General features: G+C 56.3%; 2 protein-coding genes across 2 annotated transcripts in view; one reads left to right on the forward strand and one right to left on the reverse strand.

The window, feature by feature from the left end:
* Nucleotides 1-2,869: 2,869 nt before the first annotated feature.
* NTHL1 (nth like DNA glycosylase 1) lies at nucleotides 2,870-14,181 on the forward strand. Its single transcript, XM_038762855.1, has 6 exons — nucleotides 2,870-2,975; nucleotides 5,079-5,341; nucleotides 6,500-6,670; nucleotides 7,450-7,609; nucleotides 13,142-13,247; nucleotides 13,622-14,181. Exons 1-6 carry the CDS (start codon nucleotides 2,885-2,887, stop codon nucleotides 13,743-13,745), a joined length of 915 nt encoding a protein of 304 aa, XP_038618783.1. The 5' UTR covers nucleotides 2,870-2,884; the 3' UTR covers nucleotides 13,746-14,181.
* A 431-nt stretch (nucleotides 14,182-14,612) lies between these two features.
* Nucleotides 14,613-18,031, reverse strand: part of SLC9A3R2 (SLC9A3 regulator 2) — a 58,603-nt gene continuing 55,184 nt past the window's right edge. The window contains exon 7 of the mRNA XM_038762854.1: nucleotides 14,613-16,441. Coding sequence (XP_038618782.1) covers nucleotides 16,283-16,441 — 159 coding nt within the window. The 3' untranslated portion in view covers nucleotides 14,613-16,282. The remainder of the gene's footprint in view (nucleotides 16,442-18,031) is intronic.

The raw sequence follows: 18,031 nt of genomic DNA on the forward strand, positions 1-18,031 counted from the left end.
GAAGTACAAATTGGCAACATATAGAGTCGGCCCCTACCCAGCAATGGGCTCACGCAGTCTAGAAGGGGGAGACAGGCAACAAAACAAAATATATTCACAAAATAAAATAAATAGACTAGTAACAGGTGTCAGGTCATCAGAATAAATTGAAGTAAAGCTAGATGCACATGATTAGCAAAATAAAATAAATAGAATAGTAAATATGTACAAGTACATGCCAAGTGCTGTTCTAAGTGCTGAGGTAGATACAAGGTTGTCCCACGTGGGGCTCACTACATTCATCCCCATTTTACAGATGAGGGAACTGAGGCCCGGAGAAGTAAAGTGGCTTACCCAAAGTCACACAGCTGACAAGTGGCGGATGGGGATTGGAACCCACGACCTCTGACTCCCAAGCCCGGGCTCTGTCCCCTATGCCATGCTGCTTCTCATATTCATTCATTCAGTCATATTTATTGAGCGCTTACTATGCGTCTGGGAGCGTATGATACAATAATAAACGGATATATACCCTGCCCACAGCGAGCTTAATTATGGTACTTGTTAAGCGCTCACTATGTGCCAAGCACTGTTCTAATCAGGTTGGATGCACACATGAGGCTCACGCTCTTAATCCCCATTTTACAGATGAGGTAACTGAGGCCCGGAGAACAATACTAATAATAATGGCATTTGTTAAGTGCTTACTATGTGCCAAGCACTGTTCTAAGCACTGGGGTCAATACAAGGTAATCGGGCTGTCCCTCGAGGGGCTCAGTCTTCATCCCCATTTAACAGAGAAGCAAATGACCTACCCAACGTCAAACAACGGGCACGTGGCGGAGCTGGGATGAGAACCCAAGTCCTCCTGACACCCAGGCCTGTGTTAGTTCTTAGTACAGCGCTTTGCACACAGTAAGAACTCAATAAATCCGGCTTAATAATAGTAATAATAATAATGATGGTATTTGTTGTTGTCCGCCAGCGAACTTGGCATGACTGACCCCATCTTGTGCATGCCAACCGATTAACCTATTTGCACCCTACTTGTCGATCTCCATTTTACAGATGAGGTAATAATAATAACTATGGTGGTATTTGTTAAGCGCTTACTATGTGCCGAGCAGTGTTCTAAGCGCAGGGGGAGATACAAGGTATCCAGGTGGTCCCACTGAAGGGACTCACGGTCTTAATCTCCATTTTACAGATGCGGTAATAATAATAATAATGGTGGTATTTAAGCGCTTACTATGTGCCAAGCACTGTTCTAAGCGCAGGGGGAGATACAAGGTATCCAGGTGGTCCCACTGAAGGGACTCACGGTCTTAATCTCCATTTTACAGATGCGGTAATAATAATAATAATGGTGGTATTTAAGCGCTTACTATGTGCCAAGCACTGTTCTAAGCGCAAGGGGGGATACAAGGTAGCCAGGTGGTCCCACTGAAGGGGCTCACGGCCTTAACCTCCATTTTACAGATGAGGTAATAATAATGATAATGGTGGTATTTTTTAAGTGCTTACTATGTGCCAAGCACTGTTCTAAGCACAGGGGGGGATACAAGGTAGCCAGGTGGTACCACTGAAGGGACACACGGTCTTAATCTCCATTTTACAGATGAGGTAATAATAATAATAATGGTGGTATTTGTTAAGCGCGCTTACTATGTGCCGAGCACTGTTCTAAGCGCAGGGGGGGATACAAGGTAGCCAGGTGGTCCCACTGAAGGGGCTCACGGCCTTAATCTCCATTTTACAGATGAGGTAATAATAATAATAATGGTGGTATTTGTTAAGCGCGCTTACTATGTGCCGAGCACTGTTCTAAGTGCAGGGGGGGATACAAAGTAGCCAGGTGGTCCCACTGAAGAGGCTCACGGTCTTAACCTCCATTTTACAGATGAGGTAATAATAATAATAATGGTGGTATTTTTTAAGCGCTTACTATGTGCTGAGCACCATTCTAAGCGCCGGGGGGAGATACAAGGTAGCCAGGTTGTCTCACTGAAGGGACTCACGGTCTTAATCTCCATTTTACAGATGAGGTAATAATAATAATAATGGTGGTATTTTTTAAGCGCTTACTATGTGCCAAGCACTGTTCTAAGCGCAGGGGGGGATACAAGGTAGCCAGGTGGTCCCACTGCAGGAATTAACGGTCTTAATCTCCATTTTGCAGATGAGGTAATAATAATAATAATGGTGGTATTTAAGCGCTTACTATGGGCCGAGCACTGTTCTAAGCACAGGGGGGGATACAAGGTAGCCAGGTGGTCCCACTGAAGGGACTCACGGTCTTAATCTCCATTTTACAGATGAGGTAATAATAATGATAATGGTGGTACTTGTTAAGCGCTTACTATGTGCCGAGCACTGTTCTAAGCGCTGGGGAGGTTGTCCCACGTGGGGCTCCCAGTCTTCGTCTCCATTTTACAGCTGAGGGAACTGAGGCCCAGAGACTTTGCGCGACCGGCCTGGGGGTCACACAGCGGACAAGTGTCTGGGGCGGGATTAGAACCCACGTCCTCTGCCTCCCCAGCCCGTGCAAGCGCTCAGTCCAGTGCTCTGCACCCGGTGGGCGCTCAATAAATACGACGGGACGAATGAACGCCCTGTTCGTCGGGGCCCTCAGGACCGTCATGGCGGCCTGAGGCGCTGCCGGAAGTTGGACGTTCCCGCGCCTCAGGGGGCCGCGGGGGATGCCGGGAGTCGTAGTCCGCCGCCCGTCTGTCTGGCTCGCCGCGGAGGCTGCCGGGAGTCGTAGTCCGCCGCCCGTCTGTCTGGCTCGCCGCGGAGGCTGCCGGGAGCCGTAGTCCGCGCCCTTGTTTCTAGCCGCGGAGGCTGCCGGGAGTCGTAGTCCCCGGGGCCCCCCGGAGGGCTGTAGTTGACTCCCAGCGGCTACTTGATGAGCGCGGCGGCGGGGCGCGGGGCGGTGACCCGCAGCATGAGGCGCAGGCCCGGGCGGGCGGAGGACGCGGGGACCCAGCCCGCTGCAGGTAGCGCCCCCAGCATTCATCCAATCGTACTTACTGAGCGCTTACTGGGTGCAGAGCACTGTACTAAGCGCTTGGGAAGTCCAAGTCGGCAACATAGAGAGACGGTCCCTAAGCGCTAGGGAGCGTCCCCCTCCCCACAGCACCTGTATATACGTTTGTCCGTATTTATTACTCTGTTTATTTTATTTGTACGTATTTATTCTATTTATTTTATTTTGTTAATAATCATCATCATCATCATCAGTCGTATTTATTGAGCGCTTACTGTGTGCAGAGCACTGGACTAAGCGCTTGGGAAGTACAAATTGGCAACATATAGAGACAGGCCCTACCCAACAGTGGGCTCGCAGTCTAAAAGGGGGAGACGGAGAACAAAACCAAACATACTAACAAAATAAAATAAATAGAATAGATATGTACAAATAAAATAAATAAATAGAGTAAAGAATATGTACAAACATATATACACATATAATAATATAATAACGTAATGTTATATATAATAAATATAATATACATAATATAATATAATAATATTATATAATAATATAATAATAATGATGATGATGGCGTTTGTTAAGCGCTTACTATGTGCAAAGCACTGTTCTAAGCGCTGGGGGGGATACAAGGTGATCAGGTTGTCCCATGTGGGGCTCACAGTCTTAATCCCCATTTTACAGACAAGGTAACTGAGGCTCAGAGAAGTTAGGTGACTTGCCCAAGGTCACACAGCAGACATGTGGTGGAGCCGGGATTCGAACCCATGCCCTCTGACTCCAAAGCCCGGGCTCTTTCCACTGAGCCACGTGTTTTGTTTTGTTGTCTGCCTCCCCCTTCAAGACTGTGAGCCTGCTGTCGGGTAGGGACCGCCTCTAGATGTTGCCAACTTGCACTTCCCAAGCGCTTAGTGCAGTGCTCTGCACACAGTAAGCGCTCAATAAATACGATTGAATGAATGAATGAGCCCCGTGTTGGGTAGGGACCGGCTCTGTATGTTGCCAACCTGTACTTCCCAAGCGCTTAGTGCAGTGCTCTGCACACAGTAAGCGCTCAATAAATACGATTGAATGAATGCCCAATCAAGCAGTCGTGTTTGTTGAGCTCCTACTGTGTGCAGAGCACTGCGCAAAGAACAAGAAAAATACAGTACAGTCGGTACACGGTGATCCAGCAGTCTCTAGGCCTCAGTTCCCTCATCTGTAACAATAATAATGGCATTTATTGAGTGCTTACTATGTGCGAAGCACTGTTCTAAGCGCTGGGGAGGTTACAAGGTGATCAGGTTGTCCCACGGGGGGCTCATAGTCTTCACCCCCATTTTAATAATAATAATGATGGCATTTATTAAGCGCTTACTATGTGCAAAGCCCTGTTCTAAGCACTGGGGAGGTTACAAGGTGATCAGGTTGTCCCCCGGGGGGACTCACAGTCTTAACCCCCATTTTACAGATGCGGGAACTGAGGCACAGAGAAGTTAAGCGACTTGCCCAAAGTCACCCAGCTGACAATTGGCAGAGCTGGGATTTGAACCCGTGACCTCTGACGCGCTTACTATGTGCAAAGCACTGTTCTAAGCGCTGGGGGAGGTTACAAGGCGATCACGTCATCCCACGGGGGGCTCACAGTTTTAATCCCCTTTTGACAGATGAGGTAACTGAGGCACAGAGAGGTTAAGCGACTTGCCCAAAGTCACACAGCAGGTGGTCATGGGTTCTAATCCCGGCCCCGCCACTTGTCTGCTGGGTGACCTCAGGCACGTCACTTCACTTCTCTGGGCCTCGGTTACCTCAGTCTGGAAAATGGGGATTGAGGCGGTGAGCCCCACGTGGGACGGGGACGTGGGACGGGGACTGCGTCCAGCCCGATTTGCTTGTATCCGCCCCGGGGCTTAGTACAGTGCCCGGCACATAGTGAGCGCTTAACAATACCGCGGTTATTATTATTTTGTGGGGTGCTGACCCCAGTTGGAGCCGTCCTCGGGGCCCGGAGGGCCCAGACAGGTGAATTCCGGCTCTGTCCGGCGGCGAGGGTCCAACTGTCCTCGACCGAGGTCAACTGGGGGGTAGGGGTGGTAGACGCCCCCTGAAACGAGCCCTTTTGCAGTGGTCCCCGCCGGAGGAGCCCAGGTCCGGCCCCTGAAAGGGCAGCGGCGGCGGCGAACAGCGGGGAACCTCAAGATCTGCTACGAGCCCTCGGCCGCAAGCGGCGTTGAGGCGGCGGGGCCCGGCCCCCCCGGGGACCCCCCGTGGGAACCCCCAGCCTGGAGACGGCACCTGGACAACATCCGGGACATGAGGGAGAGCAGAGACGCCCCCGTGGACCAGCTGGGGGCCGGGCAGTGTTTCGACCGGGATGCCCCTCCGGAGGTAAAGCTACGGTCCCGTGCGGGCACAACGCCGCACCGAGCTCTGCGGGGAGAGGGGCAGGACCCTGCCCTCCGGGGGCTGACACTCTAGAAGGTTCCGCCCTCCAAGGGCTCCCGTGTATTCAACTACCACCTCTATGCGGATGGCACCCAAATCTACGTCTCCGGCCCCGATCCCTCGCCCTCTCTGCAGCCTCACATTTCCTCCTGCCTTCAGGACGTCTCTACTTGGATGTCCTCCCGTCACCTCAAACTTAACATGTCCAAAACAGAACTCTTTATCTTCCCCCCCAAACCCTGTCCTCCCCCGTGACTTTCCCTGTGGATGGCACCACCTTCCTGTGTCACAAGCCCGTAACCTTGCCGTTATCCCTAACTCCTGTCTCTCATTCAACCCACGTATTTGATCCGTCACTAAATCCCGTCGCTTCCCCCTTCACGCCATGGCTAAAATCGGCCTTTTCCTCTCCATCCAGACTGCTACCGCGTTAAAACGATCACCTATCCATTCCTGCCACGATTACCACGTCGGCCTCCTTGCTGACCTCCGGGCCTCCCGCCTCTCCCCACTCCAGTCCACGCTTCGCTCTCCTGCCCTATCATTTTTCTACGGAAACGTTCAGGACACGTTTCCCCACTCCTCCAGACCCTCCAGCGGTTGCCCACCCACCTCCGCGTCAAACAAAAACCCCTCACCATCGGTCATAAAGCTTTCCGTCACCTCGCCCTCTCCCACCTCACCTCCCTACTCCAACCGAGCCCACACACTCTGCTCCTTTAATGGTAACCTTCTCACCGGACCTCGATGTCGTCTAGAGCGGAGCAAAGGGAGCGAGTCGGGGCGACGCGGAGGGGAGGGGGAGCCGAGGAAAAGGGAGGCTTAGTCTGGGAAGGCCTCTTGGAGGAGGTGAGCCTTCCGGAGGGCCTTGAAGGGGGGAAGAGTGATTGTTGGGCGGATGTGAGGAGGGAGGACGTGGGCGGGAGAGGTCCACTGGTTCCTGTCCGCCTGAGCGTCTAGCAGCGTTGTGGGCAACCCATGGGTCGGTCAGCATATTCACTGAGCTCAAAGCACTGCACTGAGCGCTGCCGGGAGGGCCCGGGGCGGGGACTCCTGTGGGGTCCCCAGCCCAGCGCGGTCCCCCCGCCCGCCCCACCCCAGGTGCAGCGATACCAAGTGCTGCTGTCGCTGATGCTGTCCAGCCAGACCAAGGACCACATAACCGCGGGAGCCATGCAGCGACTCCAGGCCCACGGCCTGAGCGTGGACAGCGTCCTGCGGATGGACGACACCACGCTGGGCCGGCTCATCTACCCCGTGGGCTTCTGGAAGGTGAGCGCTGGCCCCACGATGTCACCGGGGTGACAACCGCACCGTTTGTCAAGCTCTTTTCCCATCCGCCGAGCGCTGTGCTAAACACTGGGATAGATGCGAGATAATAATAACGGCATTTGTGAAGTGCTTACCAGGTGCCAAGCACCGTTCTCATTGGGTGCGGTCGTATTTATTGAGCGCTGACTGTGTGCAGAGCACTGAGACACAAGCACTGTCCGGGCTTGTGAGACGTAAAAGTACAGTGTGCAGAGCACTGGGCTAGAGCTTGGGAGAGAAGAATACAACAATATACAGACACATTCCCTGCCCACAACGAGGTTACAGTCTAGAGGTTGACACAGTCCCGGCTCCACGTGGGACTCCTAGGGTAGGTCGGGCTTCCAGATGGAGGAGGGGGAAGAGGAGAAGGAGGAGGAAGAGACTCTGGGAGAGGAGGAAAAGGGGAACGGAAACAACTTTCACTCTGGGGCCGAATTCCTATTCCCGGATCATCCGAGGGTCTTGTAGGGGAGGATTAAGGGGGGCCGCGTTTCCCCCCACCCCTGGCTAATGGGAACAAATGAGGCATGCCGGGGCGGGAATCCCGTTCTCCATGTTGGGACACCCGGGCTGGATAAGGGGTCACTACCCCCCCTCCCCCCCGTTGGCTCGCCTAGGTTACCCTACTTCACGTAAAAGGACACCCAACCGTGCCCCTCTGCCCACCCCCGGGAGGTGGGCGTCCCCGTGGGCGTCGCCAGGCCCGGCCGAGCGCTGACCGGGCCGGGGCTCTGCAGAGCAAAGTCCGGTTCATCAAGCAGACGACGGCCATCCTGAAGGACCGGTACCGGGGGGACATCCCGGCCAGTGTGGCCGGCCTGCTGCAGCTGCCCGGGGTCGGACCCAAGATGGCCCACCTGGCCATGGCCATCGCCTGGGGCGCCGTGTCTGGCATCGGTAAGTCCGGGGACCGGGGGGAGGGCGGGGTGTTCTGGGCGGAGATGCTCTGCCCAGGCTGGGGCTTGGGGAGGGCCCGCTGGGTCTCCAGTTTCCTGCAGACCGGTGGGTCCAAGGGCAAGCAGGAGTCCTGGCTCTCGGCATCCCGGGCATCCCGGCCGGCTCTGGCCACGGACCTGGGCAGCGTGGCCCAACGGTGAGAGCGGCGGGCTGGGAGACGGGAGACCCGGGCCCGTTGGACGACCCTGAGTAAATGACTTCACCCCTCTATGGGCCTCGGTTCCCTCACCTGGGCAATGGGGATCAGACCCCCTGCTGTCCCTCCCCCGTGGACGGCGGGCCTCATCTGGGCCGGGGAATAGTTCCCGGCCGTGATCCAGTGCTCAGCCCGTCGCAGAAAGCGATGGACAAGAACAGCGAGACCACCCTAGTGCTGTGGGGGAGCCCCTGCCACACCGGCCTGCCCCCCTCCACCCCATTAATCGGACTTATTGAGCGCTTACTGTGTGCAGAGCACTGTACTGAGCGCTTGGAAGAGTACAGTGTAACAGCAAACAGACACATTCCCCGCCCACAGTGGCGCTGGGGTTGACAAGTTCATCATGTCGGACGCAGTGCCCATCCCTCACGGGACTCCCAGCCTAAGTAGAAGGGAGAGCCGGTATCGAATCCCTGTTTTACCGATGAGGAAACTGAGGCCCAGAGAAGTGAAGCGACTTTCCCAAGGACACACAGAAGGCAGATGGTGGGGCCGGGATGAGAACCCAGGTCCCAGACCCAAGCTCTTTCCACTAGGTCACACTGCCGGCTGGGGTGTAAGTGAGTGATTGGCTACTCCAGGAGGATGCTGTCTCGCGGGGGTCAGATGGCCGGACTCCCCTCCTCCCGAGTCTCCCTGCCCTCCCCGGGGCCGACCCGGCCCGGCCCGGCGGGCTTCGGCTTGGGAGGAAATGGAGTTTCCTGTTTACGAGGGGAGGAACTGGAGAGAGGGGGAAGGACTCTGTCTTGGGCGGAGGCCCGGAGCTGGCTTCCCATGGTGAGCAAAGTGTGATTCGATCGATCGTATTTCTGAGCGCCGACCCTGTGCAGGGCACTGTATTAAGCGCTTGGGAAAGTCCAGTACAACAGAATTAGCAGACACGTTCCCTACTACTACTACCATGATAATGCGACTGATAAGGAGGCCTTCCCAGACTGAGCCCCTTCCTTCCTCTCCCACTCGTCCCCCTCTCCATCCCCCCCATCTTCCCTCCTTCCCTTCCCCACAGCACCTGTATATATATATGTTTGTACATATTTATTACTCTATTTATTTTACTTGTACATATCTATCCTATTTATTTTATTTTGTTAGTATGTTTGGTTTTGTTCTCTGTCTCCCCCTTTTAGACTGTGAGCCCACTGTTGGGTAGGGACTGTCTCTATATGTTGCCAACTTGTACTTCCCAAGCACTTAGTACAGTGCTCTGCACACAGTAAGCACTCAGTAAATACGATTGATTGATTGATTGATAACAATAATAATGGTGGTATCTGTTACGTGCTTCCTATGTGCCAGGAGGTTTACAAAGTGCTGGCTTGGATATAAGCAGATTGGGGTGGACACGGTCCCTGTCCCGCATGGGAATCACAGTCTTAATCCCCATTTTACAGATGAGGTAACTGAGGCAAAGAGAAGTGAAGGGACTGACCCAAGGTCACACAGCACCGTAATGAGCTTCAGGGGGCCGCTGGGTGGGCCGGAGGGGCTGCTCTTCGGCAAGTCCGGGACTGAATGTCCCGGGTTGTCCCTCCCCAAGGGATCCTCTCAGCGCCGGACCGTGGGGGAGAAGACCACCCCGGGAGAGGCAGTGTGGTCCAGTAGATGGATCCCCCTGCGGAGCGGGAGTCGGAGACCCAACTGGTCAATCAGTGGTGGATTTTGAGCCTTTATCCCATGCCTAGACACCATCCCTGTCCTCAGGGAGCTTACTGTAGCGTGGCTTAGTGGAAAGAGCCCGGGCTTTGGAGTCAGAGGTCCTGGGATGCCGACCAACCGTAAAAACAAGCCAAAATTGGCCCTGCCTGTAAAGCCCCTAAAAGAACACGGTCAAAATCTATGATTACAGGCAGGTGGGAAATTGGGGAAGGCAGCAGCGTGGCTCAGTGGAAAGAGCCCGGGCTTTGGAGTCAGAGGTCCTGGGTTCAAATCCCAGCTCCGCCACTTGTCAGCTGTGTGACTTTGGGCAAGTCACTTCATTTCTCTTTGCCTCAGTTCCCTCATCTGTAAAATGGGGATTAAGGCTGTGAGCCCTATGTGGGGCAACCTGATCACCTTATAACCTCCCCAGCGCTTAGAACAGTGCTTTGCACATAGTAAGCGCTTAATAAATACCATCATTATTATTATTATTATTATTACTGTCCTTTGTGGCAGGTGGACGTTAAAGTCAGTAACCGGTAAAGGAAGCCACGGAGTATAAAGATTTGGATAGAGTGGTAATAATAATTGTGGTGTTCGTTTCTAGACTGTGGCCAAGGTGCCACGGACTGGCACTTAGGTGTCTGCTGGGCCTGCGGGCCCCAGAAGCCTCAGGGACAACTGTGCCCCCCCTTCCCCCCCCACCGAATGGATTGGGCAGCGGAGGCAGTGAGGCCGGGCCCCCCGGGAGTGAATAATTAATATCGCTTTGAGTAGCTCGGCGGCGGCAGCGGCGGCGAGCTGGGCGGACCAAATGAATAGCAGTTCCAGGCCCGATCGATTCAATTACGCTCTCCCCATCGCCGGAGGGTTTTGTTTCATCAAGCGATGAGAAGCAGCGTGGCTCAGTGGAAAGAGCCCGGGCTTTGGAGCCAGAGATCATGGGTTCAAATCCCCGCTCCGCCAATTGTCAGCCGTGTGACTCTGGGCAAGCCACTTCACTTCTCTGGGCCTCAGTGACCTCATCTGTAAAATGGGGATTAAGACTGTGGGACAACCTGATTACCTTGTAACCTCCCCAACGCTTAGAACAGTGCTTTGCTTGTAGTAAGCGCTTAATAAGTGCCATTTAAAAAAAAAAAGCGACGGCCACCGCTGGCCGGACTCTGGCCAGGTCCGACGACCTTCTCCGGGCCCCGAGCCTCGTGCCTGGAGCCGTGTGCTGGGGAGGAAGGGGGCTGTAGTGGGGGAATGCGCAGGGATGCCGGCCAACTGTAAAAACAAGCCAAAATTGGCCCTGCCCGTACAGCCCCTAAAAGAACATGGTCAAAATCTATGATTACGGGCAGGTGGGACATTGGGGAAGGCAGCAGCGTGGCTCAGTGGAAAGAGCCCGGGCCAAGATCCGCCCTTTCCTCTCCATCCAAACCGCTACCCTGCTAATTCAAGCTCTCATCCTATCCCGTCTGGACTACTGCACTAGCCTTCTCTCTGATCTCCCATCCTCGTGTCTCTCTCCACTTCAATCCATACTTCATGCTGCTGCCCGGATTATCTTTGTCCAGAAACGCTCTGGACATATCACTCCCCTCCTCAAAAACCTCCAATGGCTACCGATCAATCTGCGCATCAGGCAGAAACTCCTCACCCTGGGCTTCAAGGCTCTCCATCACCTCGCCCCCTCCTACCTCACCTCCCTTCTCTCCTTCTACTGCCCAGCCCGCACCCTCCGCTCCTCCACCACTAATCTCCTCACTGTACCTCGCTCTCGCCTGTCCCGCCATCGACCCCCGGCCCACGTCATCCCCCGGGCCTGGAATGCCCTCCCTCTGCCCATCCGCCAAGCTAGCTCTCTTCCTCCCTTCAAGGCCCTCCTGAGAGCTCACCTCCTCCAGGAGGCCTTCCCAGATTGAGCCCCTTCTTTCCTCTCCCCCTCGTCCCCCTCTCCATCCCCCCGCCTTACCGCCTTCCCCTCCCCACAGCACCTGTATATATGTATATATGGTTGTACATATTTATTACTCTGTTTATTTATTTATTTATTTATTTTACTTGTACATTTCTATCCTACTTATTTTATTTTGTTGGTATGTTTGGTTCTGTTCTCTGTCTCCCCCTTTTAGACTGTGAGCCCACTATCGGGTAGGGACTGTCTCTATGTGATGCCAATTTGTACTTCCCAAGCGCTTAGTACAGTGCTCTGCACATAGTAAGCGCTCAATAAATACGATTGATTGATTGATTGATTGATTTGGAGTCAGAGGTCATGGGTTCAAATTCCGGCTCCGCCAACTGTCAGCTGTGGGACTTTGGGCAAAGTCACTTCACTTCTCTGCACCTCAGTTCCCTCATCTGTAAAATGGGGATTAAGACTTTGAGCCCCCTGTGGGACACCCTGATCACCTTGTAACCTCCCCAGCTCTTAGAACAGTGCCTTGCACATAGTAAGCGCTTAAAAAATGCCATCATTATAATTATAGAGCCCGAGCCTGGGAGTCAGAAGGTTGTGGGTTCTAATCCCGGCTCCGCCACTGGTCTGCTCTGTGACGTTGGGCAAATCACTTCACTTCTCTGGGCCTCGGTTCCCTCATCCGGAAAATGGGGATTGAGACTGGGAGTCCCACGTGGGACAGGGACTGTGTCCAACCTGATCTGCCTGTATCCAACCCAGCACTTAATACAGCGCTTGGCACACAGTAAGCGCTTAACAAACAGCATTATTATTATTATTAATGGTAATAATAATTATAATCAGTGTGGCCTAATGGAGAGAGTCCCGCCTTGGGAGTCAAAGGACCTGGATTCTAATTCCGACTGCCACTTGCCTGCTGGGTGACCACGGGTAGGGCATTTCACTGCTCTGGGCCTCAGTTAATTTGTAAAATGAAGATTTAACCCTACTCCCTTCTACTTAGACTGTGAGCCCCACGGCAAGGACTGCGTCCAGACCGTGTCCATCCTGATTATCATGTATCCCAGAGCTTTGAACAGTGCTTGGCGCATAGTAAGCACTTGGCAAATGCTATCTTTAAAAATCATAATAAGGGTGGAATTTATTAAGCGCTCACCATTCACTAAGCACAGGGCCACTTGCCAGCGTCCTAGAGGGCGTGGAGCCGGGTGGTTTCGGTCAGTTGTATTTACTGACTTCCTCCGTAAGGCCGAGCACTGTACTAAGCGCCGAAGTTTCCAGTCTAGCGGAGAGTTCAGTAAATACGATCGATCGAATGAATGAACGAACTTGGACGGTGCAAGTAGGAGAAAGCGACGAAGTACCTGAAGATCCGTACACGAGTGCCACGGGGGTTGTCAGTCCTGAACTGCTTGGCCGGTACAGGACGGCTGACGCGGGAGGTGGGAACTGTCACATGAGGAGATGAGAAATTAGGCCCGAGGCTCTTGGAGGAGATGGGATTTCAGACTTCATGCCCCAGCTCCGTCCCTGAGAACGACGGTATTGGATTCAGGGCTATCAACGGGACCGTTCCTGTCTCGGCTCCGGCCCGGCCAAGCCGGGGTCACGAGATGGGGGGAAGGCATGAGGGGCACTCTGCCAACTCTCTGCCCCCTGCCCCGTCCGTCTGGGAGCCCCGGGCCCTTTCCGACCCCGCTGTTGCTTTCTCCTGCCGCAGCGGTGGACACTCACGTGCACAGGATAGCCAACAGACTCCAGTGGACCAAGACGGTGACCAAGAGCCCCGAGCAGACGCGAGCTGCCCTGGAGGACTGGCTGCCGAGGTGAAGCGGAGGCGGGGGGACGGCTCCCCGATGACCCCGCGGACACCCCCGGGGGTGGGCTTGGGAGGAGGGAGGATCAAGGTGGGGTGGGCAAGGAAGGCCTTAGGCAGCCCCGGCGAATTCCCTCTGCCCACCCAGAGCTACGTCACACGATGGCATTGTTAAGATTCTCTGCAGAAGCGTGCAGAGTGGAGGACGGGTCCCCGGGCATCCCCAGTACCCCCCGCCTTCGCCCCCGAGTCACCACGGCCCTCCTCCCGGGCCCCGAGGTGCCATTTCCGATCTGTGGGACTCGGCGGCTGCCAGGGCGAGCCAGCGAGCAGGGGCAGCCGGATTGGAGCCCGATCCGACCCGTCGCCTCTTCCTCTCCCCAGGGAGCTGTGGAGCGAAATTAACTGGCTGTTTGTGGGCTTCGGTCAGCAAGTGTGCCTGCCCCGCCACCCTCGCTGTGCCAACTGCCTCAACCGCCCCCTCTGCCCCGCCGCCCAGGATTCGTGAAGGGAGGGGCCGGGCCGCAGCCCGCGGAAGCGGCAGGGGGTTCTGGCTGCCGCCCCTGGCTCCAGCCCGGGCCTGGCCTATTTCCGGGCCAGGGGCTGGGCTCACCTCCTTCCTCCTCGAGTGGCCGGAGCGGCGGGTGGGACTCGGGCCGGCCCCGGACCCGTAGACATCACAGCAGCCCCGCCGGGGCCGGGGGAGGCTGCCTCCTACCCACGGCCTGGGCCTGTTCCCAAATGGTTAATAAAGTCTGGAACTTTGAGCCACGGTCAAGGGTGTCAAGGGGAACTTCAAGCCACCTGGCACTTTTTGGGCAGGGGTAAGGCCGGGGCGATCCACCTTGCCAGCGTGAGCGGCCAAAGGTGGCGGAGGATTGGGCTACCGTTTGCAGCACCCCAGTTCAGGCCCAGCACCATGACCCGGGCCCTCAGATAGCCGGCCCCCGGAGCCTTCAAGCCTCCGGTTCACCAGAGATCACCATGCCCCAGAGGCCCCTCGCCCCCGGGGCTCAGTCTCCCCAGGCAGGCGGGCCAGACCTGGCAGCCATGGCCACCAGTAGCCCCAAGCGTCCCCACGGCCGTGGGATGTCACACACATCACGACGTCAATCGCCAACCATCACAGAAATCCGGAGGACCCCTGGCCATCCCCCGCCCCGTTCCCTCGACCCCCTTCCGCGTCTGGACCATAGCACTTGGCTGCGGGAGGCCGAGCACCGGAAATCGAAATACCGGACGCCAGGGTTGCCGGGGCCGAACCGGACGGACTCCAGACCGCCACGGCAGCCAGCCGGGCAAAGGGCACCCCTCCCCATCGCCGTCCATACCCACCCTCTCTGTGAAATAACGGCCCTGTGGCAGACCCTGCCGCTGCTCATGGCAATCCAAGTTTATGGTCAGCGCTACAGTCATTATACATCGTTTTTACAAGGCAGAGAGCTCTACAGGGGCGGTGGTTTTCATGTTAAATGTGCGGAAGCAGGAGTTATTCCTGCCGGCTACGCAGGGAGAGGCAGGGACGGGGAGAAGAGCGGGGTGGGGGGCACGGAGCACGGCCCAGCCATTCCGGCGGATCGGCAGCCCCTCTGCGTGGCGGTGGGGGGGTGTCCCTCTGCACTCCCTGAGGGTCCCCCACTCTCTGATACAGGCCTTCTCGCTAGCTCCAGTCCAGCCAGTCTCCCCACACCCCCCTAGCCATTCCTTCCCCGAACCTGCCCGGGGCCAGCTCCGACTCTTCTTCTTCTGCCAGGGGCAGCCTAAGGGTAGGCCCGGCCGCCCCCATCCTATCTCGCCCATCAGAGTGGCACTCGCACGGCCTCTCCCACCGCAGCCCGGCTCCCAGAATCCACTGTCTGCATACGAGCCTGAGCCGGAATGGGGCTACTCAGAGGGGCAGGAGGAGCGGGGCCCTAGAAACACTTGAGGAAACCCAGACATCTGAAACATCACCAGGATTGGCCGCCCTGGCCGGCGGCCCCGAGGACTAAGTTCCCCTTCCCCACAGCCTGGGAGAAATGATTTTTCTCCGTGCCCCAGAGGGGAGGGCAGAGAGGCCAGCCCAAGCGGGGAGAGGCAAAATAAAAAAGAGCAGGGGTTGGCCCCCTCCTCAGCCGCCCCAACCCCAACTCTGGATATGGACGGGGGCTGACGGGGAGCAGAGCCCAGAATGCAGCCCCCTCCCCCTACTTCATCTCAACCCCAGGGTTGGGTGGGGGGGCTGGTGGCTGAGGGGTTAATGGACCAGTGACTCTCCCTGCCAGAGAGTCTGGGAGCCCCTGGAGGGGAGGGGGAGGGAGGGAAGACTGACCAGGGGAGGGGGCTTTATTGCATCCTGGTAGGATAGCAGCATAGCCAGAATCCCTGCTGGGGGAGGAAACAAATGTGGACGGGATCGGATCCTTCCCCAGAAGGGAGACAAGGGGGAGAAAGGTCATAATCCCCCTCAGTCGGACAGACAGGGTCAGCAGAGCAGGTGGGGGGAGTCTCTCCGCGGAGGGTTGGGGGCAGCTCCCCCCCCAAGCAGGCTGGGGACCAGGTGACGTGACCTCGAGGACTCTCTATTCCAGCCCGCCCCGCCCCACTGCATGCCTCCCCGGAGCACAGGGGGACGGGCGGGCGGGGGGATGCTGGCCTGAGAGGGCCGAACCCCCAAATTGCCCCTGGAAAAAGCTGAGCGCCCTCAGCCCGGACCTCGGCGCGGTGCCCGGAGGTAGGGGAGGGCGCGAGGACACTGCCACTGTGGCGGTCCCAGGGACCCAGGATCGTGGCTTTAGGGGAACGGGCTCTGGCCTGCAGCCGCGGTGATCCACGGTAGCCAGAATCAGGGGGTCAGGGTGGCGGGGCGCGTGGACACAGAGCACACGGGGTCTCCGGCCTGCAGCCGTGATGGTCCCTGAGGGCCCAGAATCGTGGGTTGGGGGTGGCAGGGGCGGAGGGCACGTGGACACTGAGCGCGTGGGGGCTCAGGCCCGCAGCCGTGGTGGTCCGCGGGGGCCCGGGATCACGAGGAGGGGGCGGCGGGGGCGGGGGGCACGGCGGCACTCAGAAGTTACTGAAGATCTCCCGCTTCTTGTTCCAATCCATCTGAGGGGCTCGTCTGTTCACCCGCTGGGCCCGGGCCTTCTCCTTGGCCTCGGCCGCGGTGGGGCTCAAGTGCAGGCCGCTCTCCCGGAAGGGGTCCCTCTTCCCCGCGTCGCCGTCCTGAGGGTGGAGAGGGATGAGAGGGGCTGCGGTGAAGGGGGGTGGTGGGCCCGGCTACAGCCCGGGCTTGGAAGTCAGAAGGATTTGAGAAGCAGCGTGGCTCAGTGGAAAGAGCCAGAGGTCATGGCTTCTAATCCCGGCTCCTCCACACGTCTGCTGGGTGACCTTGGGCAAGTCACTTCACTTCTCTGAGCCTCATGTAAAATGGGGATGAAGACTGTGAGCCCCCCCGTGGGACAACCTGATCACGTCGTATCCCCCCCAGTGCTTAGAACAGTGCTTTGCACATAGTAAGTGCTTAACAAATGCCACCGTCATTATTAAGGACCTAGGTTCTAATCCCGGCTCCTGCCGCTCGTCTGCTGTTCGACCTCGGGCAAGTCACTTCCCTTCTCTGTGCCTCGGTTCCCTCATCTGTAAAATGGGGATTAAGACCGTGAGCCCCAGGTGGGACACGGATTGCATCCAGCCTGATTAATTTCTATCTACCTCAGTGCTCAGTACAGTGCCTGGCACAGAGTAAGCACTCGACAACTACCGTTAAGTTTTTTTTTTAATAGCATACAACTGTACCCGCACCTCACACGCTGCTGCTTCCAGCCTGACTCCTGCAGGCTTCCCATCTTCCCTCTTCCTCCTCCTTCTCCTCCTCCTCTCCATCCTCCACTGTTAAAATCCGTGTTCCTCCACTGACCTCCTGCTCCATTGTAGCTCCCCAAGTTGGCCACACACTCCATCTCGTCAGCTCTACTCACGGCACAATTTCCGACCTCACCGACTCGGAAATCCCACCACCCGACCACTCTCGTGAGAAGCGGCGTGGCCTGGTGGGAAGAGCCCGGCCCCGGGAGTCAGAAGGACCCGGTTTCTAATCCCGGCTCCGCCACTTGTCCGCTGTGTGACCTAGGGCAAGTCACTTCACGTCTCTGGGCCTCAGTCACCTCATCTGGAAAACGGGGATTTAATACTGTTTCTCCCTCCTACTTAGGCCGTGGGTCTGACCTGACTCTCCTGTATCGCCCCCGGCACTTCATACAGCGCTTGCCACATAGTAAACACTTTACAAATACCATGGTATCATCCGTTATTAGACTCCCTGGTCCCCGTCCCACATTAGACACGGTCCCTGTCCCACATGGGGCTCACAGTCTTCAATCAGCCTAGTCTAGCGGCAACAGCACGGGTTTGGGAGAAGTCCCAGCTCGGCCACATGTCTTCTGTGTGACCTTAGGCGAGTCACTTCACTTCTCTGTGCCTCAGTTCCCTCATCTGTAAAATGGGGATCGAGATGGTGAGCCCCCCGTGGGACAACCTGATCACCTTGTATCTACCCCAGGGCTTAGAACAGTGCCTGGCACATTATAAGAGCTTAACAGATACCATAATTTTTATTAATATCATTAATCCCCATTTAATAGGTGAGGTCACCGAGGCCCAGAGAAGTGAGGTGACTTGCCCAAGTCACTTCACTTCTCTGGGCCTCAGTTACCTCATCTGTTAAATGGGGATGAAGACTGTGAGCCCCATGTGGGACAACCTGATCACCTTGTAACCTCCCCAGCGCTTAGAACAGTGCTTGGCACATAGTAA

The sequence above is a fragment of the Tachyglossus aculeatus genome, chromosome 21 (assembly GCF_015852505.1).
Source record: "Tachyglossus aculeatus isolate mTacAcu1 chromosome 21, mTacAcu1.pri, whole genome shotgun sequence".
Classification (NCBI taxonomy): Eukaryota; Metazoa; Chordata; class Mammalia; order Monotremata; family Tachyglossidae; genus Tachyglossus; species Tachyglossus aculeatus.